Raw genomic sequence first — 27,045 nt, forward strand, 5'->3', positions numbered from 1 at the left:
TATATAAAAAAACATGATCGGTGCAAATAGAGCCATGATTGAATTATGAGGAGAGAAAGTTGTTTAATTTTAAAATAAATAGGATCTAAAAAGTAATTAAATCATAAAAAATAAGAAATTAAGGGTTTAATTTCATTATTTTTAAAATTCAAATGTCTTAAAAAGTAAGTAAATTAAACAAATTTGAGATCAAGGTTTAATTTCATTAATTGTAATGGTTTTTTAAATTCAAATGTCCTTAAAAATAATTATACCGAAAAAAATAGGAAGGACAAGGGCTTAATTGTAATGGTTTGAAAACCATTAACAACTTATAAAGTAATTATACCGTCAAAGTTGACAGTGTCATTGCCCCAGGCTATTTGACATAACTGACACCTTTTTTTTTAAATTTTCCCTCTCTGGCACCGTTTGATCAATATTTCCAGAAGTAGCACCCTTTGTGCTGAGTTGGCAAAGGCGCGTCCCCGGGGACGCGCTTTACCCGTGTTTTCGCTGAGTTGGATGCCACGTGTGGAAGGCGCATCCCCGGGGACGCGCCTTTGCCAACTCAGCAGACACGTTTTTTATTTAATAATAAATAGTTTATTTTATATTATTATAAATTAATAATATATTATGTAAAATGATTCGATTATAATGTAAGAATTATCAAATGTAAGAATCAGCAGACACGTATTTTATTATTATTATAAAATGTTTCGATTATAGGAAAAATGTATTAAATTATAATATTACACATATGGTTATATTATTATTTTTTGATTTTGATTATCGATCTATTAATTTTATCAGTTAATTATTTAAATGTTATCAATCTAGTCATCTCATATCAATATTTAACGAAAATATTGATGTATAAGTTAATAAATTAGTATAATTACATATTTAATCTTCAAGACTTACATATTTTATAAAATTAGTCTTATTAAAAATTTAATTTAATAAATTTAATCCTCCAATCAGAACATGAAATGTGTCATCGTATACATAAATTTTTTAATAACTTTTAATTTTTTTAATTTAATATTTTTCTCTACTTAGAAGGTGGAATTATTATTATATTTTAAAAAAAATTATAACTAAAAATATTAATTATTATATTAAATAAATATATTAAATATATTTATGTATTTAAAAGTTAAAAAAAATTATTTAGGTGTACATACATTGACAAATTATATAAATGCAATAACATTAAATTATTAAAAACAAAAACATTCATTTAAATACAATATTAATTACATAAGAGTTAACGGTTATATGATGATAACAGAGCTGGACATTTTTTTCTATTGTGCCCGATGTTTCTACAATGCCCACATCGTTTTTGTTCTGTTGACTTCTCTCGAATATCCATATCACAATGTATTCTAGTAGATTTTGGACGACCTGAGTCCCTCAATAGCAATGGATCTGGTACAATTGTAAGCCAAGTTTGAAACTCAAATTCATATACCTTGAATACTTGTGAAAGTTGGTATACGGGATCAACATAATTTTTGTAGTCCAAATGCGAATGTGAGCAAGCAGCAATGACATGAGAGCATGGATATTTGAGTGCCTGAAAGAAACCACAATCGCACCACCTCTCTTGCAGATTAACTCTGAAAGAGTTAGCTTCAATCCCTTGCAGGGGACGTGGCATTTCGGTTACACGAAACAATTCAGTAGGAAATCTGTACTGAAGTGAAGATAGTCTTCTCTGGCCTGCTACACGAATCTTTAACGAAATTTTTGTGATTAACTCCTCAATTGTGATGTTTCTCTTCAAGGTTAAGGGGATATAATGATCTGACTCAAAAACAACCCCCTCTTCAGTTTCCTTAATTTCTCCATCATACAAAACAACAGCAGAAAGACGACTCATTTTCAGAGAATTTGAGAATTTAGAGTTTGGGAATTTGAGAATTTGAAAGATTGTGAACTGAAGTTTGTTTTGAAAGTTTATAATACGTTGCATATAATAGTGTCTATAATCGGAGTATTATTCACATGAAGGCGCGTTTCCGGGGGCGCGCCTTCCATTATTTCGTCAGAGAATATGTTATCATTGCCCTATTATGTCACTCATGTCCCTCGGGGACACTAGATATATCAGTACCTATTATTTCACTATTCATATGAAGGCGCGTTCCCGGGGGCGCGCCTTCCATTATTTCGTCAGAGAATATGTTATCATTGCCCTATTATGTCACTCATGTCCCTCGGGGACACTAGATATACCAGTACCTATTATTTCACTATTCACATGAAGGCGCGTTCCCGGGGGCGCGCCTTCCATTATTTCGTCAGAGAATGTGTTATCATTGCCCTATTATGTCACTCATGTCCCTCGGGGACACTAGATATATCAGTACCTATTATTTCTCAGGGGACATGAAGGCGCGTTCCCGGGGGCACGCCTTCCATTATTTTGTCATAGAATATGTTATCATTGCCCTATTATGTCACTCATGTCCCTCGGGGACACTAGATATATCAGTAAATCAGGTAAATTATAACCAAAACTTAACTTCTTTTGAAAGTTCAACAAGTTAAGAATAACTTAAATTAAAACGTTATGTGAAGTTTGAATAAATTAGATAAAATGTTATGGATAAATTGAATAAATGTGAAGTGATAAGTTGATTGTGACATTGAAATTGTATGGAATGAGCATTGAAATGTGACATTGAATAAATTGCCAATTCACCCCCCTCTTGGCCGATTTCGTCGATCGATGAACTCAACATAAGTTGATTTTAATGTATACGTTTTAATATATATGTTAATGATAAAATCATATGTATGGATAAATTTAATTTCAATTTAAGTATTGTGAACTATAATTGGAATATAACTTTTAATTTCGAATACAATTGGAATATTAAGTTGAAATTTAATGTTAAATTTCGAATACTATAATTTATATTTTAAATTTAAATTTGAATAATATTATTTTTATTTTTATTTTAAATTTCGAATAATATAATTTATATTTTAAATTTAAATTTGAATAATATTATTTTTATTTTTATTTTTATTTTAAATTTCGAATAATATAATTTGTATTTTAAAAACATTTATCAAACATTTAATGTTAAATGTGAATAAAAATAACATTAAAAAATATGTATGTAACAACCATGAAACATTTAAATAACATAACCAAATTACATAAAATTCTGAAATATAATTATTTAAATAACATTAAATATAACTGGATCACCGATGTCGTCTTCTCGAATGAGTTCCACATGGCGGTGGTTGTCTATTTCGTGGAGGATTTCTTCGTGGAACTTGTTCTTCAGTCTCCTCATCTTCACTATCATCATCAGCAACATTTTCTTCATTTGGTGTAGATGACGCTGAAGGGGCTGAAGGGCCTGTATAAAATAACGACCCTGGAGGAGTGCTAGTAACAATCCCACCGCTCCCCGGGAACTGTGAAAACTGTGGAAACATTGGCATCGTTGTCTGTGATCCAGATGGAGATTGAGGTGTCTGCGGAGAAGCACCACCAGCCAAATAAGATGCATATGAACCATATGCTGGATCATTAAACATAGTCGTATATGCACCTCCATATGGTATAAAACCCTGCGGGCTAGGCATGTAACCTGGCGGGCTAGGAATGTAACCCTGCGGGCTCGGAATGTAACCCTGCGGGCTCGGAATGTAACCCTGCGGAGATGGCATATAAACTGGTGGGCTTGGCATATGAAGTGGAGGGCTGGGCATGTACCCCTGCGGCATCGACGAATAAGGATGTTGTGGTGGGAGTGATGTAGAACCGGTAGCGCATTCTCTCCGTCCACACGTCGGGGGACGATGATATTGAGACGGTTGACGTCTTTCTCGGCGCCTAGGAATGTTAACCCCTCGTGCTTCCGCTGAAAGTAGAAACGGCTTCCCATTTTCATTAAACCAGTCCATATAGTTATCCGTAACCATATGACCAGTTTCAGCGTAATATTATTGAGGGGCCACCAGTGTATATCGGTTCTCCCAAAGCGCAATCCAATCTATGTGTCTCACCACCCAGTTAACATCTTTCTTCCCTCGTCTATCTATGTTATGCACGTCGTCTAAATTCCTAGGAGCTCCAGGAATATATTGCGTACAACCATACTGACGGAGCACGCGATCAACTGGATGCCACTCAATAATAGCATAACATATAAGAGGTATAACCGATATCCATACCTCTAATGACCCACTAAGGTGGGGTGGGATGCAAGCTTTCACTTCATCGCTCGCATAAGGTATCCACTGAAACTGAAATATAAATATACAATTCAAATAAATAAAATATTCTAATTATATCTAACATTTTAAATTAAAATATTAATAATTAAACAAATTTAAAAACATACCTCAGACCCAGCTTTCGTATCAATAAGTAAACGAATTTCCTCTAACCCAGTAGGTATACTTTTATGGTCCTTTCTTTTCATCGACCACCTATGAAATATAATATAAACTAAATATCACCCTATTTAATTGAAAATATTTAAATCAAAATTTAGTTCGAAAATTACCTCAACAATAAGGGGAATACGTATGGTTCATTCACGATCGGGCATAAGAAAGGCATGCGGAGCCACACCCATGATTGTAGAAGCAGAAGACATCCACCGATAGCAGTTTTCTTATAATTCGTCGCCCGACACATTTCTCTAAAGAGAAATGCCAAAACTGCAGCACCCCAACTATATCTTCCAGCTTCATCAAAATCGATCAGATGCCGCAACCACATACAATGCACCTGGTTGCGAGATTTGTCGGGCATCAATATTCCTCCAATTATTCGTAGAATATATGCCCGAGCACATGCCTTTGCTTGATCCTCTGAAACATTTTCATTTAAAACCTCAAAATTAGCTTTTAACCAAGATAAAGCTATTCTACCTCCATTAAACTCTAGCGGAGCAGCTCCAAGATAATCAATGCACATTGATTGCCAATCACCATCCGCCATACCACACATCATATTTCCGTCGACGGGAATCCCCAGATGCATAGAGACATCCTCAAATGTAATTGTCGCCTCTCCACATGGAAGGTGAAAAGTGTGTGTCTCGGGCCTCCACCTCTCAATCAGTGCAGAAATTAGGACAGGTTCGAGTTTGCAACCGCCTATAATTGTTGCAATATACCCGAACCCGGCAGAAGCCAAATATGGCAAAATACGTTCCGGTGTCGGTATACATGGATTTTTAATAAAAGTCTCTAAAATACGATCAGCATCCTAAATAATATACATTATAAAAAATAAAAATTAATATAAATTCATAATAACTTTAAAATAAAAATAAATTTAAATATTAACATTAATTATAAAAAATATTACCATATCGCTAAAATGTCTGGAGATATGATCAATATCCAATCGCAACAGCATTTCGTTTTCCATTATAACTGTAGACAAAACAATATAATTAGCAAAAAAAATTAATAATTCTAAATAAATAATATTATAAATATTATTTTAATAAAAATATAATATTTACATAAATATATTAATATAAAAAATAATAACTATTTAAAAAAATACTAACATAAAAATAAATTTCTTACCACTAATAACAAATTTAAAACTCAAATAGTTGGAGAATTTGAGTTATATAAGAGAGGAGAAGATGATTTTTGGTGTGAAGAATGAGGGAGGGTTGAGGGGGTTTATATAGGGGAGGAGGAGGGGTAGTTAGGAAAAACGGATGGGGGCATTTATGACATTTAATGAAAGGCGCGTCCCCAGGGATGCGCTTTCCACACGTGTCTGCTGAGTTGGCAAAGGCGCGTCCCCAGGGATACGCCTTCCACACGTAGCATCCAACTCAGCGAAAACACGGGTAAAGCGCGTCCCCGGGAACGCGCCTTTACCAACTCAGCAGAAAGGGTGCTACTTTTGGAAATATTGGTCAAACGATGTCAGAAAGAAAAAATTAAAAAAAAAAGGTGTCAGTTATGTCAAATAGTCATTGCACCATACCACCTATAACATAGATCCATCCGTGTCTATGCACACTTAAATTATCCATCCCTGTCGAGTGTCAATGCACACTTATAATTAAGTACATTGATACATGAATTAAACGATTTTGTGATTAAAAAATTATTATTATTTCTTAAGATTTTATATTCGAACATAACGTACATAAGAATATAAGTTTTTATTATTAATTAATTAAAAATATTTAAACAGATATTACATTTACTAAAAAAAATTACACCGACAGTCACCCTACTGTTTAAGCACAGTGCTCAGTACATGTCTTCTCTCAAAACTGTCGGTGGCTGTCGCAAGCAACTCCTTTTGGCTTTCCTAGAGATGATTTATACGTACAGAGCAAGCCATTGGGAACCGTAAAGTAAAAGAGACTTTCCTATGCAGATGCAGGTATGGATTAAAACAAGGCTGAAAACAAGGCAGGAATCAAGGCTAGTTTCCTCATTAATCAATCATGTTAATCAACCGTTTTAGCAGTGAAGCTCAAAATTCTAAAACAAACCATTTCAATATATATAGGGATCTTGTAAGTAATATTTTACTAAGTTACATATCCTTTCCACAACCCTGCAAACCACCCTTAATAAAAAAAAATATGGTGGCACACCTCACTCGTAAACCCTTTCTTTCTGTCAAAAACATGAAAACCAATAGAATCAAATCAAAAGATAAAAAATAGCATCCCACACATTTCAGTTTAACTGTTAATTGTTAAACAAAATCAGACATCCTTCTCCTATGATGGCCAAGTTTAACTCTTAAGTTGGGATCAGATGATGTGACCACCTTGCCTCTTGGCGACGAAGTTGGCTTCGTGGGTGCTGAGTCGTTGCATTTCGGACTCTCTATGGTTTGACCATTCGTGTCTTTGAACCGGGAACTCCTCGTTGAGTGTCGTAAAAGCGATCGAAATCGATTGTCTGAAAAGCTAAGGGATTGAAAACCTGGGACCTGCATTGAACTTCTGGTTCCAGGTCTCAAGGTTCTTGCCCTTGCGATGATCTCTCTTTCCGCTGCGATTTGCCTTTCTCGACTAGCCACGGTAGAGGTCATGAACCGAGGGAGGGACCGATGAATACTTTGTTGAATTGGTTTCTTAGTTACTCTAGGTGTTTCAACGACTTGAATTTTTGCATCATGGCAGTTTTCGGGATTCTTTTCCACAATCTTGTCTGGTATCCCATAAGCAGTTGCATAAAGTTTTCGGTTTTCGCTTAATAAGAAATCAGTCCTACTTATTTGATTCGCAAGTTTTCGACATTCTTCTTCAACTTCCCTCATGTTCTCTTCGAGCTCTGATATCCTTTTTTCTCTTAGCTTCTTCAAGTCCTAAACGATCATAGTTTTATCAGTAACAATCAAAAGAATGTACTATCAAAAAAAAACTTTCTGCAAATCCTATTATGGTACCTCAGGTAGTCTTCTATTGGAATCAATTGCTTTGGCCCTCTTTGCAAAGCTCAAAGAACAGATGGTTTCCTCGAGATCGTCATGACACGGACTTATGTGAACGAGCATCAAAATTTTCGAACCGACGCCTAAATGAACCGGATATACGAGTTACAAAGTTTTTCAACATAACATCAAACTGTAAAACCCTTCTAATAATACTATCCCAATGCAAAGTGTTTAAAGCATTGAAAATCCCCACAATGGAAGGCAAGGCATGTGATAATTTTACCTAGGGAATCTTTGAGGATTTGAGTTAGCTTGCTATTTCTGCAACCAAAAGGAAATAAAATATCATGGGGAATGAAAGAATATTTCTATATTTTAAGGCATATAATTAGTTCTTACAAACATTCCAAGAACATGACCGGAAACAAAACCGAGAACTTGCCTGTAAGGCACATGTCCCCTCTTCCTTCTTAGAGCTGCAATAACATCACCTAAAGCAGAAAGTGAAAGATTTATGGCCCTTCCTTCATCAAGGGTATGTCCGGTGGCTCCGGTTTTGAGTAATCGTTCACTCCCTCCGAGATCAACCATCCATAATTTGCTTGCTTTCGGTTTAGCATCCGGAGTATCTCCAAGTCGAGAAATGACGATCCTTATTAAGCTAGATATATACAAAGTCAAACTGATAACTTAATTGACAATTCAAATCAATCCTTCAAGAAAATTTAACTTTGAAATCAACTGGGGAACCCACCAGTGTGACCTGCTGGATGCCTCGTTCACATTGGTCCACGATGTCGATCTAGCACGCCTGCCCTTTGCGTACCACCATCTTGCTTTTGCAAAATCTGGTATTTCAACCTGTGTCAAACCCTCAATTTCTACTGACCCCTTTGGATCTGTTTGAATGTTTAGATTACTGTAGTGGAGTTAGCCAAATCATGGTAAGCTCTCTGATGAATGGCCTCGAAATTTTGATTTGTGATCTATAGTTAGGATGGAGAAAAAGACTATTACCATTTGGCTACTGTCTCATTATCTCGCGAAGCAGGTTTTGAAGCTAGTAGATCTCTCAGATTCCCCAAGTAAACCTCCAACATGCTCATAGAAAAAGTAAAAGAAGATGACTTGTTTGAAGACACTTGCTGGAAAAGCTCTTTTAAAGCTCGAGGAACGATTCCGGGTTGATCCATCGTGCCATCCTGAACAACCATCCAAATCCATCAGATTAATTCTCATAAATGCAAGAATAACACAAGTAAAATTCTCAAATTACAGACCATTGTAAAAGTCTTCCCAGTACCAGTTTGACCATAGGCAAAAACGCATGCATTGTGCCCATCAAGTGCAGATCTAAGGATTGGTTCAACCTCAACAAATACATCTTCTACAAGGATTTCAAGAAAAATCAATTAAATTCTCTTAACATGTTACTGAATTCGGGGGGGGGGGGGAACCGAGTAAAATCCAGCACTAACCTTGATTAGCTTCTTGATGGAAAACCTTATCGAATCCAAACTCTTTTCGACTCCCGCATGATCCAACGACAACCCGATCCAGTTCACTCGAAACAGATTCCGGGGTTCTCCTCTTGTCTGTCCAAAGGAAAGGCCTAACTCGACAGAATACTCTTATAGTACCTGCATATTGAAAACCAATCCTTTAAATCATGTTCTTGAGACGACGACGACTACAAGGAGAAGTTAATTTACCTTTGATGTCTAATATTTTATTCAACATTTCTCTTCTTTTCTCATCTACTGACCTTTGCATTGACCTCAATTCATCAATTTCTCCTAAAAGAAGCAAATGTCATCAACAAATACAACGACCTCAATTGTAACAAACTATTTCAAAAAGCTCAAATTTCTACCTTGTAACTTTTGTATGCACTGCTCAAGCTGAGATTTTTCGTGCTCAGGAACCACATTGACATCACAGAAACCGGTGGAAAGCAATGGAGAATCCGGCGAATCCGATACCGGAGGCAATCCATTAAAAAAATCAGGATTGGATCCCACCGGAGAAGATGATGCTAAAGACTCCTTAACATCATTGGAAAGCAATGTGATTTGCTCTGTTTTAGTAGCAATCAACATTCTTGTTTTTCAAATAATCAAAGTGCACACAGTAGCAATAAAAGAACACTTCTCTTTGCCTTGAGAACACAGAAAGGGCCAAAGAGATTTTCCGGGGAAAAAAGGAGAGAATTGACAGAGCAATGAATGATAATAATTATCTATTACAAAAGGGAAATACTTAAAGGATCCACTTTTCTATTTAAGAAACGTCTTAAGTTGGCAAAAGTACAATATACGCAACAGAGAAAATAGCTTAGATGTCCAATGCCTCAAAAAGCAGAAGAAACAACTCAAACCAGCTAAAGATCTAAATTTAGGAATCAAATTTTTTATAAAAAACCCATAAATTATTTTCTAAAAACAACCCTAGAAAAAACTAGCTTAACCATTTCAAGGAGCTCAGTAGGCACAAAATCTGATCAACAAAGCTAGTAAGAAAAGAACCAACTTTAAAGGAAAAAACCAGGCATCTTACTGCCTCAAATAGAACCCAAAAACAGGAAGAAAAAATTGCACTAGTAATTATGAAGGCTTGGACTTTAACAGGTAAAAAAGTCAATAGTGGGATAGTTGAAATTTTTAAACACAAAAAGGGGATTTTTTTTTGTTGAGAAATCCCAGAATGAAAGATGAAAAAGAAGAATTGGGTTTCTAGTTATCAGTTATTTTCAATGATTGAATGGTGAAAGAAGAAAGGAATCTGATTTGTTTTGGCAAAGCTTTTTCCTTTTTCTTCTACTGTTTTTAAGCTTGTTTTGTTAATTGGAAAAACAAACATGTTAAAAATTTAAAGAAGTGAGAATATACTTAAGTTTTGATTGGTCCAGATCTAAAGATGGAAGGCTTATTTTTAATTTGGTCATTAATCTATTCTAAAATAATCTTTTTAACCATTGAAATTTTGTAAGTTATATAATGATCATTAAATTTTATCAAATTATTACAAGTTTATCTTTAAATTAATTAAAATACATCGCTATTTTATAACATATAGTGATCATTTTATAAATGTTTAATAAAATTAATGATCATTTTTTAATTTTTAAAAATTCAATATCCAAAAAGATCATTGTAATATAATACAATGACTATTTTTTTTATTAAACTTTGTATAAATTGATATTTAAATTTATTAAAATTCATCATTATTTTATAATATATATTGACAATTTTGCAATATTTTTATAAATTTAATAATTATTTATAATGTATAGTGGTCATTAATAATTATTTTATAAATTTTGCAATTTTAATAAATTTAATGATTATTTTATAACTTTTAAAACATTAATGTCCATAAAAAGTAGGGATGGACACGTGACACGAACTCGATGGGTTTCGACCCAATCAGTTCGAGTCGTTTTAGAAAATTTGAGTCCAGGTTTGAGTCGGATCTAGTTTTTTAGATGATAAGTTTGGGTTCAGGTTCGAGTTTAAGGTGAAAATACATGACCCTAAATTATAACTTATATGTTTAGGGATTATTGTAATAATATCTCATTTTATATTTTTTTCAAATAAGTCCCTATTTTATTGAATAAAATGATAATTTTATATTATTTCGAATCGGGGTTTATCTCAAAAATCGAGTTGAATTTTGGTTCAGATAAAATTATCCTAAACTCGAATTGAATCAGATTTTGAATAAAAAATATAAAAATTTTAAGTTGGATCGAGATTAACCACAAACTAAATTCATGCTCATCCCTAAGAAAAAGATCATTGCATTATAATTTAGTGACTATTTGAAACTTTACTCTTTTTACTTTGGGCCTTTGCAGTAAGGAGTGGAGGGGCAAAAGTGGAATAAGAAAGTGTTGTCTAAAATATTTTGACTGGACGACCGAAAGTGAAAAAACTTGGATCGGATCCTACTACACGGTCAGAGTATACTAAGTAAAATAAAATAAAACTGGTGTCACGTAGCTATCCATTGATTTTAGATATATAAATATAATAAAATTATTGAAAACGGTTCCTCAAAAAAATATAAAATGTCACTTTTAATTCTATAAATATTTTTTTTGTATTTACTCCAATTTCTCATTAATAAAAATTAAAATATAATATAAGATGAAATACAAAAATAATTAGAGATGATAATATATTAAATTATGTTTTTTATCGATTTAAATTTGATCGGAATGCTATAACTTTCAACCCAATATTCGATTCAATTTGAGTTTAGAGATATTCAACTAGACTTAAAATTTGAATTGAATTTATAGTTTTTTTTGTTATCATCTCAGTAACAAGAATTTGTCCTAATTAATATGGACTAACTGACATCGCATACCTGGTTTTAATGGGTAAGCCTCTTAGCGAGATTTTTCTGCATACACAAGACCTTGAGCTCGAGTCATGCTTAAGCGATATTAAGTTGCTTACCACTTGAACCAACCTTCATGTAAATTTTAGAGTTAAAATTTGATCTGACATAAATATATAAAAAAAATTATTCAATAAAATAAGGAGAATTTAAAAAGTTTTAGAGACAATATTACAATAATTATTCTTAAATATATAGAGAATAATTATATTTTTATTAGTATGAGTGATTATAAGGTAGTATATATTCGAAAAAATTTTAATCATTTGATAATGAACACTTAAACATGATATGCTCAAACCTGGGATTTGGAATAACTACTATCGTTTAACCATTAAAATTACTTACTTCATGTAATTATATTATTTTTAAATATTAAATTAAGTTAAAAAATTTTAATAAAATAAAATTAACTCAATTTAATCTCATCATTTATTAAACGTGATTTAACTCAATCTGAATTCGAAGATTAATATAATTAAAATTATTATAATTTAAAAATATTATTTAAATACGTACTGTTGGGAGAAGACAAATATGTATATGTGACCGTCAAAACTTACTTACAAATGTGTGACGTGTTTGAATTTGATTGGATAAATGTTAAATATGGAGGAGTGTTCCGATGCAGGAGATTGAACAAATTATTTCCCTAACGGTTTATACATAGGTACTGAAAACTTTCCGTTAACGGTATGTAATAATGGCGGAGTACTACTTTGAGGGAAAATCTAAAAAGGCCGACTTAACCTAAAATATTACAAAAAAAAAATTAATATTTTAGTTTAAACACAATTTAAAATGTTATATTATTTATAATATTTTTAATCATCAAACAAAAAAAATTAAATTTTACTGAAAATATTATAAAAAATATAATATTTTAAGTTACCACTTAAAGTGTTATGAAAAAGATAAATAACATTTTAAATTACGTTCAACCTAAAATATTTTTTTATAACATTTTAGGTTGTACTTATTTATGTCCTTTTTTAACAGTGTCCTAACTTGCCGGATATCAGAACCGACCTACTTTGAGGATTTTTTTTTTCAAATATAAACCATTTTTCTTCAAAAAAAATTTACATCATTTAAAAATATTTAGGGTAAATTACAAGTTTGATCACTTCCTTTTAAGTCTAATACACTTTTTTCACCGAGTTAAAAAATTATATTATTTGATCACTTTTTTTTAATTAATTAAAACATAGACATTGGTATTTAAACATCGTTAATTTTTAATTGATTGTTGACATGTCACAATGAATATATAAAATTAAAAATGTCCAAAACTGAAGCCCAAGCCATTTGGGCCCCTACCAATCGTCTCATTTGACCAAAATTATCTCCATCTGTAATCCCCTAAATATAGCTTAGACATTACCATCGAATCTTAAAGTTAACATTAATCACCGAAGTGATCCAGAAATCAATTCAAAAATAATTATCATATATTAAATCAGATTTACAAATAATTTATACAGTCATTATCACTTTATAAGAAAAATATTTTTTAAAATTATAATTTAAATCTGAAACTATGATCTTCCTGATGTCGATTCAATCCTAACATCTTGAAGTATCTGAAAGGGAGAAATAAAAGGGTGAACTATAGAGTTCAGTGCGGTCAAAATGTGTAGAAAAAATAGAGTATTCAAAATATCAAACTAGTATACACAATTAATTCGAAAACACAGACAAATCAGAATGCATACACGAGCTAGGAAGCTCCTAACTACCCAATCATCCGCTAAGCTTCACAGAACGAATTCCCCAAAACTCGTAATCAATCGAACACCAAACAAAATGCGATGTATCGTATAAAAGTTTTGATTTATCAAGACTAAACTATTAATCCGAAATTTGGGATGTGAGACCATCTCTTTCTTCATCTCTAATATGCATTTGACTAGAACATGGTGAAGGAATAGCATCCGTAAGATTATCAAGGATCTATCAATTCGAAAACCTCAAATATTTAGATTCAACTCGATCATTATCCCTAACAACAATTACGGAGGTTTACATCAGTTTGAGACGGTTGTATAAATTTTGAGATTCATTTTTACCATCAAATTGTATATAAACAGTACCATGTGATTGAGTGAGTCATGCACGTCCATTGCCAAAACTTTGAATATATAACTGGGTTTTTTTTTTTTTTAATAATGAATGCCTTGAAGACTATGATATTGGGTTAAGTGTTTTCTTATTCAGTTCCTTGTTAATTCGTTAAAAATTAAAAAGTTAATTTGTGGAAGGCCAACAAATTATGCCATTCATTTTAAATTAATCCTTATATTTTAAAATATTCTATTTCAGTTTTTAAACTGTCGATTTCATTTCAATCAGATTCTATTATATCATGCTGCTATCAATCCTGTTAAAAACTATATTCCAATATAGAATGTTTTTAAAGGAATGTTAATGATAAATTTATTATTATAGTTTAATTTTAAAGGAAGTCGAAAGATTTTAAACTAGTTCAAGAATATTTTTTTATGAAACAAATACTAAATTCACGTTTAGGAAGAGAGAAAAAAAAAGATGAATTATAGATTTTAGGTTTTTGTGGTCATCGTCGATAGTAGTTGATGGTTACTGATAGGAACGATGGTGAGTGACAACTAGCGACAAGAGATTTTGATAGAATTTATGATTTAAATTGATATTTTATCTCAAGTTTAAAGTTAAATTAACATTCTATATAAAATTTAGGAATCAAATTAAAAATTAACTTATTATTGATTAATGTGTCACATCATTAAACTATCACGAGCTATCGATTCATTAATTAAAACATAACAAATTAATAATATAAATGATCAAAATTTAATAAATCGATAATGTAAATGATCAAATTATAATATTTTTAAATTTAATAAACAATAGTGTACAAATATGAAAAAGAAAATGATTAATTTTTTTGTTAACCCATAAATTTATTTCCTCAATGTGGTCCCACTTTTAATTTAAACGACGTCGTGTACCCGGTTTTTTTACAAGCCCGATGAGCCTCTATCCCCTCTCCTCCTTCCTCTAGTCTTGACTTTTCCGTTTTCACTTTCCTGTTCAGTATCTCCCGAGAAAGTTATTTTTCCTTACATTTTATTTATTTATTTTATTAATGACCATTTCTTCCCACATATTTAAATCTCTTCGTTTTATTCCCTCTTTTTCAACAGAGAAGATAAAAAAGAATTAAACTATGAATTGAATCTAAATTTCTAGGGTTTGATTTCATCGCTCCCTTCAACGAATTCATTTTCGCGTCCATTTTTTTCACGGTTGTCCTGGTTAGTTCAAAGCCTCTTCCCGCTTCGTTTCTCGTCCATTTTTTTGATCTATTGAGTTTTTGTTTGGTGGATATTTTAGATAGATTAAAACATATATTAATTCTTCTATTTTTTTCAATATAACTTTTGTTGTTTTCTTTTTAGTTTTGGACAATTATGGTTTGCATTCCCGATGAGTTTTTAACAATTATATCTTTCTCTAATGAATATGAAAAAGAAATCTGTTTTAGTTGCAATGGATGCAAATGTAGTCATTTTTAAAATGCCAATTTGTGTGGAAATTTGGATTTGATGAGATTTTTGTGTTTTGGTTGTATATGTTTCTATAGAATCATGTGTAAGGATTTCCATTATATATATATTTTTAAAATGCCAGTCTGTTCAAGACAGATAGGTTTGGTCTGCTTTGGCTTTGGTGCATATCAACTGTTTTGTCCTCTACTAAGTGATGTTTGGTTGTAGAATGTAGGTTATTCTAACTTAATATAGTTTGGTGATATTAAAGTGTACAAAAACACCGAGATATAAGGGTGTTGAAGTTTTTAATTTCACTTGATTGGTTATGTAGGAGCTACTGCAATGCACCGTGTGGGCAGTGTGGGAAACAATACCAATTCTAACCGCCTACGTAAAGAAAAGAGGCTGACATATGTATTGAATGACAGCGCTGACACAAAGGTGAAGTAGTTTATGTTTTGTTGTTATTGTTATTTTTTTCCTTCTTTAGTTCTTTCATTACTTTCCCACTTTTTTTTCCTTTTTCAAGTGAACAAGTAATCTTCCTTGATATGCATCTGTCAATCTCATGTAATTTGCATGTTCAGATGTTATTAGGGATCTAATTTGTGTATTTGGCTTTTTCCTTGTAATGCCTCGTTTTAGATTATTAGTGTTTCTGCATCTTTGGTTTATATGCCTTTTCTTATCCATTTATGCAATCAAATTTTAGATAAAAAATAAATTATAGAACCTTCAACCTTGTATTCATTTTTATATGTCTTCTTATGTGGGGGGCTGGGGGCACTGGAGTTGAAGAATAATTCACATAATAACCATTTGAACATATTTTCATTTGTGCTTTTATTCTTGTGTAGATTTGTAATACCATGGTATATATTTATCATTAGATTCAGCGAGATTGCTTATTTTATATTTGCTATGTTGATAAACTTGGCATATCTGAAATCTACTTTGGTCGAAACTTCTTAATTTCCTTCTCCAAGGTAATGTTGTGCTGATTTCTTTGTTGAATGCATTTATCATTAGGGAGTTATGGTATATTGAACTAAAATGGAAATGGTGGCTTGTGTTAGTTCATTCTATTATCCACACATCCATCATTAATTTAGGGCCATGTTTGCAATCCAATTGGATTATTCTGCTAATCCTTTGCTTTATACTATAAATTTTGTCATTATCTTGAACTTTAGTTGAGCCTTTTATAATTTAATTTAGGTACAGGCACTAGGCACTGATGTTTCTCTGTTGTTTTGCAGCATTGTGCTGGCATAAATTGTTTGGCATTGCTAAAGTCATCTACCTATGATGGGTTCGATTATCTTTTCACTGGAAGCCGTGATGGCACACTTAAGAGATGGGCACTTGGTGAAAACACTGCCACATGTTCTGCTACGTTTGAGTCTCATGTTGATTGGGTACCTTCTTTCTATCCATGATAATGTACTTTTAGTTATTAGCCTGACCTTCATACTTTAGCCAATATTTTTTTGTCGCTAATTTGTGGTTAGGAGGTGGTGGAATTTTAATTTATTTTCTAATTTGGTCCTCTAGAATGACATATCCCTGACGTGATATCAAATATGAATTGTTGCTTACTAACCAACCAAGCAACCAGCTCACCAAAAGCAAAATCTAGAGCAAGTATTGTACTTTGCACTTCAGTTACATCGATTTTCAATTTGAATGTTTAGGCCCTTTATCTACCTTCTCCTGGTCCAGTTTGTGGAATTCACCATCAAAATATTTTACATATATAATATGTGATATATCTGTAACTGTATAAGTTATGATTGAAAATAAGGTTATTTCCTTGCTGTGCAGGTTAATGATACTGTTATTGCTGGTGACAGCACACTTGTTTCCTGCTCGTCAGACACTACATTAAAGGTTTGTTTTTAATTAATGTGTTATCAGTGTCGTATTGACTATGTCAGTTAGATATTGACATGTGCTCTCTCTTTGAGAAATACCAGACGTGGAATTGCTTGTCTTATGGAACTAGCACCAGGACATTTCGTCAACACTCTGACTATGTTACATGTCTAGCCAACGCTGAAAAAAATGTAATTTCTATGTCAAGATTTTCAGTTGATTTTATTAGCTGAATGCATTGAAGGTTCCTGCAGTGCAATATTGCAATTTAACTTTCTTTTTTAGTTTGGCAGCGTAATTGTCCTACAGGTTATGGTGCTTATTACTATGGAAGTCACTTTCTGATGATCTTTTTGTTGTACATCTAGGCCAATGTAGTTGCCTCTGGTGGTCTTGGTGGGGAGGTTTTTGTGTGGGATATTGAAGCTGCAATTACTCCAGTGTCTAAGTCCAGTGATGTAGTGGAAAATGATTGTTCCAATGGTATAAATGGTTCGAAAAATTCATTACAAATGTCAAGTTTGCGAACAATTGGCTCTAGTAATGGCATTGGAACACACACAACCCAGTGTCATGGATATGTCCCTATTGCCGCTAAAGGGCATAAAGAGTCTGTTTATGCATTGGCAATGAATCATAATGGATCCCTTCTTGTCTCTGGTGGAACTGAGAAGGTAGTTTTTGCTTCTTACTTTCTTCAATTTTTATGATAATGACATTTGTTCTCCCTCTACAACTTGTAGAGATGATCTCATCTTTACCTCTGTTGGTCATTTGATTTATTTAACAATTTTTCAGTAGTTATTTTGTTTCCCCTCATTTTCATATAGGTTGTGCGAGTTTGGGATCCAAGAACTGGTTCAAAGAATATGAAACTAAGAGGGCATACAGATAACATTAGGGCGTTGCTTATGGATTCTACTGGCAGGTTAGAACAATGAGTTCTACTCTGTAATCTTTATATCTTAGTGAAAAAGTTTTAGCTTGATGTTAGCCGTAGGCATTATTGTTATGGAGCTTTAGTAAGCATTATAAAATGCATATTTTTAACCCAATTATTTTCTCTTGCAACCGCTGAACTCTTCTTTGGCAAAGAGATAATCAGATAAATAGATTGGTTGATGTTGATGGGTTCTTCCTTGATTGGCTGCTATTAAATTCTGTACTTTGATTTTATTTTCCACTGTGAATATTTTGTGAGTTTTTGACAGAAATTTTTTCTTTCAGATATTGTTTGTCAGGGTCCTCTGATTCTATGATCAGGTACATGATTTGTGCATACATTTTGCTCTTGTGTTACCAGAAGCCTTTTTCAATCATAAAGAATTTAAGACCTTTCTTTTAAATGCTCTTAATTTTATTTTGCAGGCTTTGGGACCTCGGTCAGCAACGTTGTGTGCATTCATATGCTGTGCACACAGATTCTGTTTGGGCACTTGCAAGCACCCCAACATTTAGTCATGTTTATAGTGGTGGTAGAGATCTTTCTGTAAGTATATATTCATACCAAACCATTTTAACCACATTGTTTATCAATTTTGCAATGTTTTGATGTAGAATTGAACAAAGAAATTTTATGCTGATCTAGGATGATAATTTAGTGGAAATAACAAAATAACTAGGGATTTTGATTTTTCTTTTTGAAAGAGGTATTTTGATTTTATATGGGTTGAAATTGGATGTATTTAATAAAAAAATTGAAAGCAATCCTAGGCTGTGGTGCTGTGCTGCTACTTTACCAGTTACTCAAGAATATGCGTTCTGAGCTTCATACCTATAATTCCTTAAACTTTGCACCAGGGAAAGGATTGGCACAACAGTAACTCAAGATTTTGTAAAGCTGTTGTTTAGTACTTGAGATATGTCATGCTCATTCATGGAGTTCTACTCATAATATTCCAAAAGATCATGGGATTCAAGGGTTGGGAACTTCCTAAATTTACTTGATGCAACCCATAACCAACGAATAGAAACTTAATAACATACAACAAACTCATGTAAATATGATTTCTAGTGTAATATTCTTCAAACTCCAGTAGGTTTTGAAATAACCATTATATTTTGGCATATTAAAATGAAGGAAAAGAGAATGAAATAATACTCCTCAATTTTATTCAATGTAACTTAATGTTAAGTATTGATAATTTATATTCTAGCACAAATAGCTTTTTGAATAATTCTGGCATCAAATAAAGTCCATATTTTCCTTGGTATGAAATCTTGAAATTCTTACCATCCTTTTCCGTTTCATCTAATAATTAGTTTTAACTCTCAACTTGTGTTTCTTTTGTGCATACGTCAGTTATATTTGACAGACCTGTCAACAAGAGAGAGTCTTTTGCTTTGCATAAAGGAACAACCAATTTTGCAGTTGGCATTACATGATGATAATATATGGGTTGCAACTACAGATTCTTCAGTTTCAAGGTGGCCTGCCGAAGGACGAAATCCTCAGAATGTCTTCCAAAGAGGTGGTTCATTCTTGGCTGGGAACTTGTCTTTTTCTAGGGCAAGAGTTTCATTAGAAGGGTCTACCCCAGTAAGTATCGTGTGAGTGCATGGGTGTGTGTGTGTATATACATGCTCATGTTTTTAATTTTTTTCTTACAGAGAGTCACCTTTTTATCATGAGAATTTGTCTCATAAATCCTCATTTTCTCTTTATTAGTTTGCATCAAATATTATTAATACATAAAATCTGTACCATGTAACAGTTATTTTCTTTGTACGCTTGAATTGTGGTGAATTTGGTGCTGCTCTTCAGGTTGTTAATGATTTTCTTCCTTTTTGTTCCTTGCTCATCAAACCCCGTGAAAAGTGAACAAATACTAGATTTTCTTTTTATTAGTAATGATATGCTTTGTTATGGATATCTCTTTGAAGTTTGGCTGTCTTGAATTTGTTTAACATTTATCTTGTATGCCCTTCCCTTCATTGATGTGCTGATGTTGCTGGTTATTCAAAGGCCTCTGCTTACAAAGAACCAAACTTTAACATTCCTGGAACTCCAGCAATTGTTCAGCATGAAATTTTAAATAACAGAAGGCATGTATTGACAAAGGTAAAAGTGGTTGCACTTTTATTTGTCGGTTTACATTCCAATTATTGTCTTGGGAAATTGCTTTTGAAATATTTATGATATTTATGCTTTTTTAACAGGATGCTGCTGGTTCAGTAAAGCTCTGGGAGATAACCAGAGGTGTCGCGATTGAGGACTATGGCCAGGTGAACAAGATTCTCTCATCACTTTTTCCTTTTCCCCTCCTTGGTAGAAGTGGTCTGCACTTTGCTTTCTAAGCACCTTTTAACAATAGACACTTTTATATTCATGGTTCTGTTTTTTCCGTATATATTTGTCCATTCTTATATTTGATGCCCAGGTTTCATTTGATGAGAAAAAGGAAGAGTTGTTTGAGATGGTGCGGTAACTATTTATTTGATTTATATATGTTGATTATAATATATCTTCTATATGGAATTTACTTTGGATATTTGCTTAAAACCATTCTAGGTAATCATTCCTGCATGGTTCACTGTGGATACCCGGCTTGGAAGCTTGTCTGTTCATTTAGACACACCCCAATGCTTTACTGCAGAGATGTATTCTGCAGATCTGAACATAAGTGGAAAGCCTGAGGATGATAAGGTAATGAAATTTTCTTTTGATTGTGGTTCACTGCAGAGATGTTCACTAATAATTCTTTCTCTGTGATTATAATATTCATCTGTTGTCTCCATTAATCATGAAGGGGGTTTTTAACGAGGCCGACTTTCTTATCAAAAAAAGATAATATTCATCTGTTGTTGACTTGTCTTTTGCAGGTTCATCTAGTTCGTGAAACGCTGAAAGGTCTGCTGGCTCATTGGCTGTCCAAAAGAAGGCAAAGACATTGCTCTCAGGCTTCAGCTAATGGAGACGTTTTGTCAGGAAAAGATATGGCAGCAGGAGGTGCTGCTCATTCAAAGATCGAGGTAGATGGAAAGGCTGAAAATGACTCCACAGTCTATCCTCCTTTTGACTTTTCTACTGTTTCCCCTCCCTCAATTATTACGGAGGGTTCCCAAGGAGGTCCTTGGAGAAAGAAAATTACTGAATTGGATGCAACAGAGGACGAGGAATTTCCTTCGTGGGTTTTGGATTGCATATTAAATAATCGTTTACCACCACGAGAAAATGCCAAGTAACTTCTTCAACCTCGTTAAACTTGGCTTAATTAGACTTTAGGAGACAAGTTTGTTAGGACTTAGGAACTTAATGAATAGCCATTCAAGTACATTAATTGGCCATGCCTTTTGTTTTGTTGTGCCTTAGGCCCTTATCATCATCATCATTTTAGGTCTGTGGACATGGGAATTTCTCTTTATTTACAAGAAGATGCACTTTCTTTATTCTGCTGCACTAGAGTCAGAACTCAAAACCATGTGATGAGCATCATTTAGTCCTTTTCTCCACCCTTGTGATGAAATTTTACTTTTCATTTTTGCAGGTGCAGCTTCTATCTTCATCCATGCGATGGTTCATCTGTTCAGATTTTGACACAAGGAAAGTTAAGTGCACCTCGCATATTGAGAATGGATAAGGTATGCTTTTTAGTACTTGCAAAAGGAAACTTCTTTTGCATTGCATGTGTTTGTACAGAGTAACATATGTTGTTAGCATACATACTTAGAACTCCCGGGTTAATACTTAGTCTAGCATCTATTCATATTTTTGTAGCATGTCTTGAGGGGCAAAAGAGTAATGTTGTATCTTAGGATACAATACATTGGTTGAACCTTTAACTTAGCTGTTGCAAATACAATATAGGAAAAAAATTAGAATAAAATAATCTTTTGAATTAGCTTTTCAGAGTGCACTGCTACGTATATTAGAGCAAGATGCCTTCGTGGGTTGTTTAATTTCTTTTCATATCTGGTTTCAAATTTTGGTATGAGATGGTGTGTTGTAAGAAGATTTATGTAGTATTTCTTTTCTTAACCTTGAGGTCGTGGTTTCGAGTCCCACGGAGGGCATTTCATAATTTGGAGGTTTCCCACAGAAGCTGCTCTTAACCTGGCGTTGGGGGCAGCCTACTATCTTACCTCCCCCTTATCCCATTACATATGGGAATAAGGGTAGCTAATTTATTGTTTTTCTGGTATTAATAATTGACACAACTGTTCTGGTTATCTAGGTTGTTAATTATGTCATAGAAAAGCTGGTGCTTGACAAACCAATTGATAGTGTAAATATCGATGGGACATATGCTCCTGGACTTGGAGGACAATCGCAGTCTGGATCGAAGCCTTGGCAAAAGCTTCGGCCTTCTATTGAGATTTTATGCAATAACCAGGCAAGTAGAATAGTTTTAATGTGTTCAGTTCAAGTTCTATCATTATATTCTGGTCAGTTGTACTGCTAAAAAAATCTTAATATGCGGTTTTAGACAGTGGCTTAGCTAAGGTTCCATCATGCTGTATGACCAGCCAGTCGTTTGCTTTGCCCTGCTATATCTTCCAGGTATTATCTCCGGACATGAGCTTAGCCACTGTGCGGGCTTACATATGGAAGAAACCCAAGGACTTGGTACTTAATTATAGAGTGATTCAAAGCAAGTGATTATTTTGACTTCTGGGACCAGGTGAGTGACAACTTATTAATGTTTTAAGTTTTCTGTATTTCTTTTAAAAGAATGGCGCGTATGCAAAGTTTACTCTTTGGGAAATATTATTTCTTGTGATAAATGCAGGAAATACTTTGGATTCATTTTCTATCTTGAAAGAAAAAGTTAGGAGGTTGGGGTTATATGTTGAGAGATGACGATATGTCCCGTTATTTTAACGTTTCCTCCAATGATTCTGTTAATTTAACATTGAATCAGATAGTCAGCTTTCACTTCCTTCCAATTGGTGAAAAAACATTTTTAGTTTCTTGTTGAGATGTGCGCATGTTTGATATCGGTATTAAGCAATTGGCTTCAAAATATAGTTTGAACTGTATCCTCTCTTATCTTTGGGCTGCAGGTTGGCCTTCTGATGGAAATCTCATGCTTTTGCAAAGTGTTGGGACTTATATTCTTCTGGGGTTGCCAATCATTATCAGAAGTATCTACGAGATCCTTGGATATATCGAAATATGATTGGTTTCTGATCCCAGGTGATTCTCTAGTCTTTCTCAAGAGAATTCTGGATAACGTTAGACATGCATATTTTTGCCATACATCAGAAAAAAAACCGTAGGGCAGACATGCAAATGGCATAATCGTTTATTACTCCGGGGGAGAATCAACCGAAAGAAAATCAGGTACTTTCCGGGAAAACGATGATGTCGGAAGCTCTGTTTATTTAATCACGGGCTACAGTATATGGTCATAGAAACCATAGTTATGAAGTTGAATGATTTTCTTTATTTTATTATTCCGGGAAATAAAACAAGCATTTCGCATGGAGTTGGTCTGATTCGATATCCAGAAAATTTCCTCTTAATGCTTTCCGGAGGGCAAGAAACGAAAACTTAACGACTTGACGAGGTAACTTACAATAGCCTGTTAGATTTGAATTCATAGAGACTCGGAGGAGAGAGAGGGTGTAGTTTTAGTTTGTCAAAGTTTATGCTTCTTTAATTTGTTTAAGGGTTGTTTTTGTTTGTTGGGTCGCGTGATTTAAGGGATTGTTTATTGTATTAAAAATAAATTTTAGAAAATGAATTATATTTTTTGAGAAACGATTTGCGAAAATCATTTGATGTGAAATCGTTTGTGGTGTAAGTTTCTTTCCCTTCAAACTTGCTTGATGAACATTTTTGAAAAATAAATAAATGTTCTCTCAATATTCATTTAAGATAACTTTGTTTATTTCTATAGATATAAGTTATTGCATTATAAAATAATACTTATGTTATTCGGGTGTTCAAAATTATCCGACTCGTAACTCATTAATCTAGAAAAAATTAATAAGATAATTTCCTCTATTTCTTTTTCTGGTCGGCTGACCCATTCATTATCACAACTGATTAATTTCTTTGATTTTTTTAAGTCTTAAAGTAAAAATTAACTCTTAAATTGTATATTATCTTGGTTTAGGCCCTTAAACTATTATTTTGTCAAAAAAATCATTAAACTATTATATATAATCATTTTAAGTCTTTTTTGAAATGTCCATCCAGCTCAGTTGGTAGAGCACAATGCTCTTAATCTTGTGATCGTGGGATCGAGTTTCACGAAAGGCATTTCATAATTCGGAGGTCTCCACGGAAGCGGCTCTCAACCTGGTATTGGGGGCACAGCCTACTATCATACCTCATCCTTACCCCATTACATATGGGAAAAAAGGGTCAACTAATTTAATTTTAAGTCTTTTCATATTTTTCAGTTAATAAGATGTTGACATGTATTTGTTTTGATCAAAATAATAGTTTAGGGACTTAAAAGTAAAAAAAGGTATAATTTAGAGGTTTATTTTGAAAAATAATAATTTAGGTACTTAAAAGTAGTTATATATAACAATTTAAGAATTTATTTTAATAAAAATAGTTTAGAGAGTTAAAACAAAAATGATATAGTTTAGGAATTTATTTTTCAGTTTAAGCCTTCTTTTTTTATTATTAATAAGTTATCTTATCACTTTTGAATCCTTCAAGTGATCTCAATAGTAAAAGAAAAAATTGTTCTATCTAAAGATCCTGAGTACGAGCAGTTACATCTGTATGATTTTTTGTGCGTTTAGATAAAAAAATTGAATAAATATTATTTTATATTTATATTATATTATTAAAAAAATAATTGAAATAGCGAATGATTTCGATTTTTTCAATCGTACATGTGGTCCATGATCAAAAAAAATTTCAAAAAGTTTCCACTTATTGGGAGACTTGTGCATATGGGTTGCTTTTTTTGATTACTGACATTTTGCTCTCACATTACAATTTGGACCCAAACAAAATATATTACGTCAGTGAGTACTCAGATTTCCTTCCTCATTTCACAAGTGGTGGTGGAAAATAAATCAAAAGATTGTTGGTTAAATTTGACAAAATATCAAGCCTAGAAATAATATTTTAGAGTGTCACAAGATATAACTTAATGTAGGCTACGAGGATCCCTCATTATAAGTGTTATCGAATAGAGTTAACGGTTAACGTATCGATCATCAGATGGTGGCGACATCCCTTTGTAGGGGGGAGGTGATTTTTCTAACGCTTAATCTTTTTCATGGATTTTGTTGTTCATAAAAATAATTCGTTTTCATTTAATTCAAAAAAATAATATTTTATTTAAAGTTTATGAGTTAAATTAATATTTTATCTAAAATTTAAGATTATATTAATATTTTTCTACGAATTCAAGAATCAAATTAAAAATTAATTAATTTTACTAATGTATCATGTTATTAAACTGACAGAAATTAATAGTTAGAGACAAAATTAAATAAATCAAAAAGTAAAAAATAATTAAAATAGAATTTTAGAACTAATGATCAAAATAAGATAAACCCAAAACAAAAGAAATTAATCTTAGGTTTTTTCTTACCCTTTAATAAGACTTAGCAAAGACTGAATTGTTGAATTCTTCCATTTTTTTTTATATAATATTACTTTGTTGAGTCCCCTTACTGTTATAAGTTATAAAATAATTTATGATTATAGGATATTACTTTGTTGAGTCCTCTAACTATTAATAGTTACAAAATGGTCCCTAGCTATTCATATGTTCAAAACTTGTTATTTTCTATTAAAAAATGACAGTAGTGTGAGTTAGACATTAACCAGTTGACATATGATATTTGTTCTAGATTTTGAGATCATATTTTATCATATCATAATCATCAGGTTAGCGTACAATTTAAATTGTCATCGATATTTTAATAGAAATAGATAGGTTTAATCCATATAAATAGTCTAGGGATCATTTAACTTTTAATAGTAATGAGACTCAAAAAAGCAATGCATTATAGTGTAGGGATTATTTTATACTTTTTAATAATTAAAAGACTTAAAAAAATAACATCTATATTTGGATGACCATTTGTTTGCTTTACCCTAGGGTAGTTATGCTGTGCGATGGTTAAAAAACGGCGTGACTGATTAAACAAGTGACTGGTTAAAATTTACACCGGTTTTGTTATTGTTGTGCATAACAAAACCGGTAAAAATTACCGAAAACATCATTATTTTTACCGGTTTTGTTATTATTTTGGCATTTTATTGGGTTTCTTAACAAAATCGGTAAAAGCGCTATCGGTTTTGTTATTTTTTACCGGTTTTGTTATTGTTAGACATTTTACCAGAAATGTTAAAAAATATTGATGTTTTAGGTAGAAATAATAATGTTTTAAGTAATTTTTACCGGTTTTGTTATGTCAAACAATAACAAAACCGGTAAAAATAGATTTTTTTAATGACAAAATTAGTAAACAACAAAGATTTATAATTATCAGTTTCGATGTTTTTGAGATCGATACAATTTTAAATGTATCGACACTTTATGCGGGCACCTTGTTGGACATTCATTCTGGAAAAAAGTATCGACACAAGGTTAAAACGGGTCGATACATTATGTAAACCTATTTTCTCATAAAACCAGTATATTTCTACCGGGTACATTGTAAATTTACTTATTACATTGTAATTATCAATTTCGATGCTTTTTGGATCGATACTTTTAATAAATGTATCGACACTTTTAATAAATGTATCGACACTTTATGCGTGCACCTCGTTTGGCATTCATTCTTGACAAAATGTATCGACACTTTTTTAAGTTGTTTCGATACATTATGTTGGCCTATTCTATCATAAAACCAGTATATTTATACCAGTTACATTGTAAATTTACCTATTACATTATAATTATCGAT

The 27,045-nt window shown here is 32.6% G+C and overlaps 2 protein-coding genes across 6 annotated transcripts; one reads left to right on the forward strand and one right to left on the reverse strand.

The window, feature by feature from the left end:
- Nucleotides 1–6,665: 6,665 nt before the first annotated feature.
- LOC120163258 (kinesin-like protein KIN-14U) lies at nucleotides 6,666–9,915 on the reverse strand. Its single transcript, XM_039173235.1, has 10 exons — nucleotides 9,267–9,915; nucleotides 9,106–9,189; nucleotides 8,872–9,033; nucleotides 8,674–8,780; nucleotides 8,411–8,595; nucleotides 8,148–8,312; nucleotides 7,836–8,054; nucleotides 7,677–7,714; nucleotides 7,406–7,533; nucleotides 6,666–7,324 (listed from the first exon to the last, which is right to left on the reverse strand). The coding sequence occupies exons 1-10, from the start codon at nucleotides 9,490–9,492 to the stop codon at nucleotides 6,707–6,709; spliced, it is 1,932 nt and encodes a 643-aa protein (XP_039029166.1). The 5' UTR covers nucleotides 9,493–9,915; the 3' UTR covers nucleotides 6,666–6,706.
- Nucleotides 9,916–14,992: 5,077 nt separating this feature from the next.
- Nucleotides 14,993–23,844, forward strand: LOC120163255 (WD repeat-containing protein 48-like). 5 transcript variants are annotated; one of them, XR_005519637.1, is made up of 19 exons: nucleotides 14,993–15,099; nucleotides 15,668–15,777; nucleotides 16,596–16,754; nucleotides 17,161–17,226; nucleotides 17,313–17,402; nucleotides 17,580–17,885; nucleotides 18,042–18,139; nucleotides 18,439–18,474; nucleotides 18,580–18,700; nucleotides 19,514–19,750; nucleotides 20,177–20,272; nucleotides 20,371–20,436; nucleotides 20,592–20,630; nucleotides 20,723–20,857; nucleotides 21,034–21,392; nucleotides 21,699–21,792; nucleotides 22,386–22,544; nucleotides 22,712–23,100; nucleotides 23,215–23,844. XR_005519637.1 is itself a non-coding variant. In XM_039173233.1 (19 exons), exons 2-18 carry the CDS (start codon nucleotides 15,679–15,681, stop codon nucleotides 22,808–22,810), a joined length of 2,259 nt encoding a protein of 752 aa, XP_039029164.1. In that variant the 5' UTR covers nucleotides 14,993–15,099; nucleotides 15,668–15,678; the 3' UTR covers nucleotides 22,811–22,832; nucleotides 22,941–23,844. The 5 variants fall into 5 exon arrangements, 4 of the variants coding, with proteins under 4 accessions (XP_039029164.1, XP_039029163.1, XP_039029162.1 ...); XM_039173233.1 differs by having other exon boundaries at nucleotides 22,712–22,832; nucleotides 22,941–23,844; XM_039173232.1 differs by having other exon boundaries at nucleotides 22,712–22,832; nucleotides 23,215–23,842.
- The last annotated feature ends 3,201 nt before the right edge of the window (nucleotides 23,845–27,045 follow it).

The sequence above is a fragment of the Hibiscus syriacus genome, unplaced genomic scaffold, assembly GCF_006381635.1.
Source record: "Hibiscus syriacus cultivar Baekdansim isolate YM2019G1 unplaced genomic scaffold, ASM638163v2 tig00111438_pilon, whole genome shotgun sequence".
Classification (NCBI taxonomy): domain Eukaryota; kingdom Viridiplantae; phylum Streptophyta; class Magnoliopsida; order Malvales; family Malvaceae; genus Hibiscus; species Hibiscus syriacus.

Bases quoted from the DNA above. Each gene is read 5' to 3' on its own strand.
- LOC120163258 (XM_039173235.1), bottom strand. From the start codon at position 9,492: ATGTTGATTGCTACTAAAACAGAGCAAATCACATTGCTTTCCAATGAT. The intron at 8,781-8,871 runs GTTAGTGCTGGA...AAATCCTTGTAG, and splicing joins CCATCAAGAAGCTAATCAAG to AAGATGTATTTGTTGAGGTT. The intron at 8,313-8,410 runs GTAATAGTCTTT...ACTCCACTACAG, and splicing joins AATGAGACAGTAGCCAAATG to TAATCTAAACATTCAAACAG.
- LOC120163255 (XM_039173231.1), top strand. From the start codon at position 15,679: ATGCACCGTGTGGGCAGTGTGGGAAACAATACCAATTCTAACCGCCTA. The intron at 17,227-17,312 runs GTTTGTTTTTAA...GAGAAATACCAG, and splicing joins CGTCAGACACTACATTAAAG to ACGTGGAATTGCTTGTCTTA. The intron at 18,475-18,579 runs GTACATGATTTG...TTTATTTTGCAG, and splicing joins TCCTCTGATTCTATGATCAG to GCTTTGGGACCTCGGTCAGC.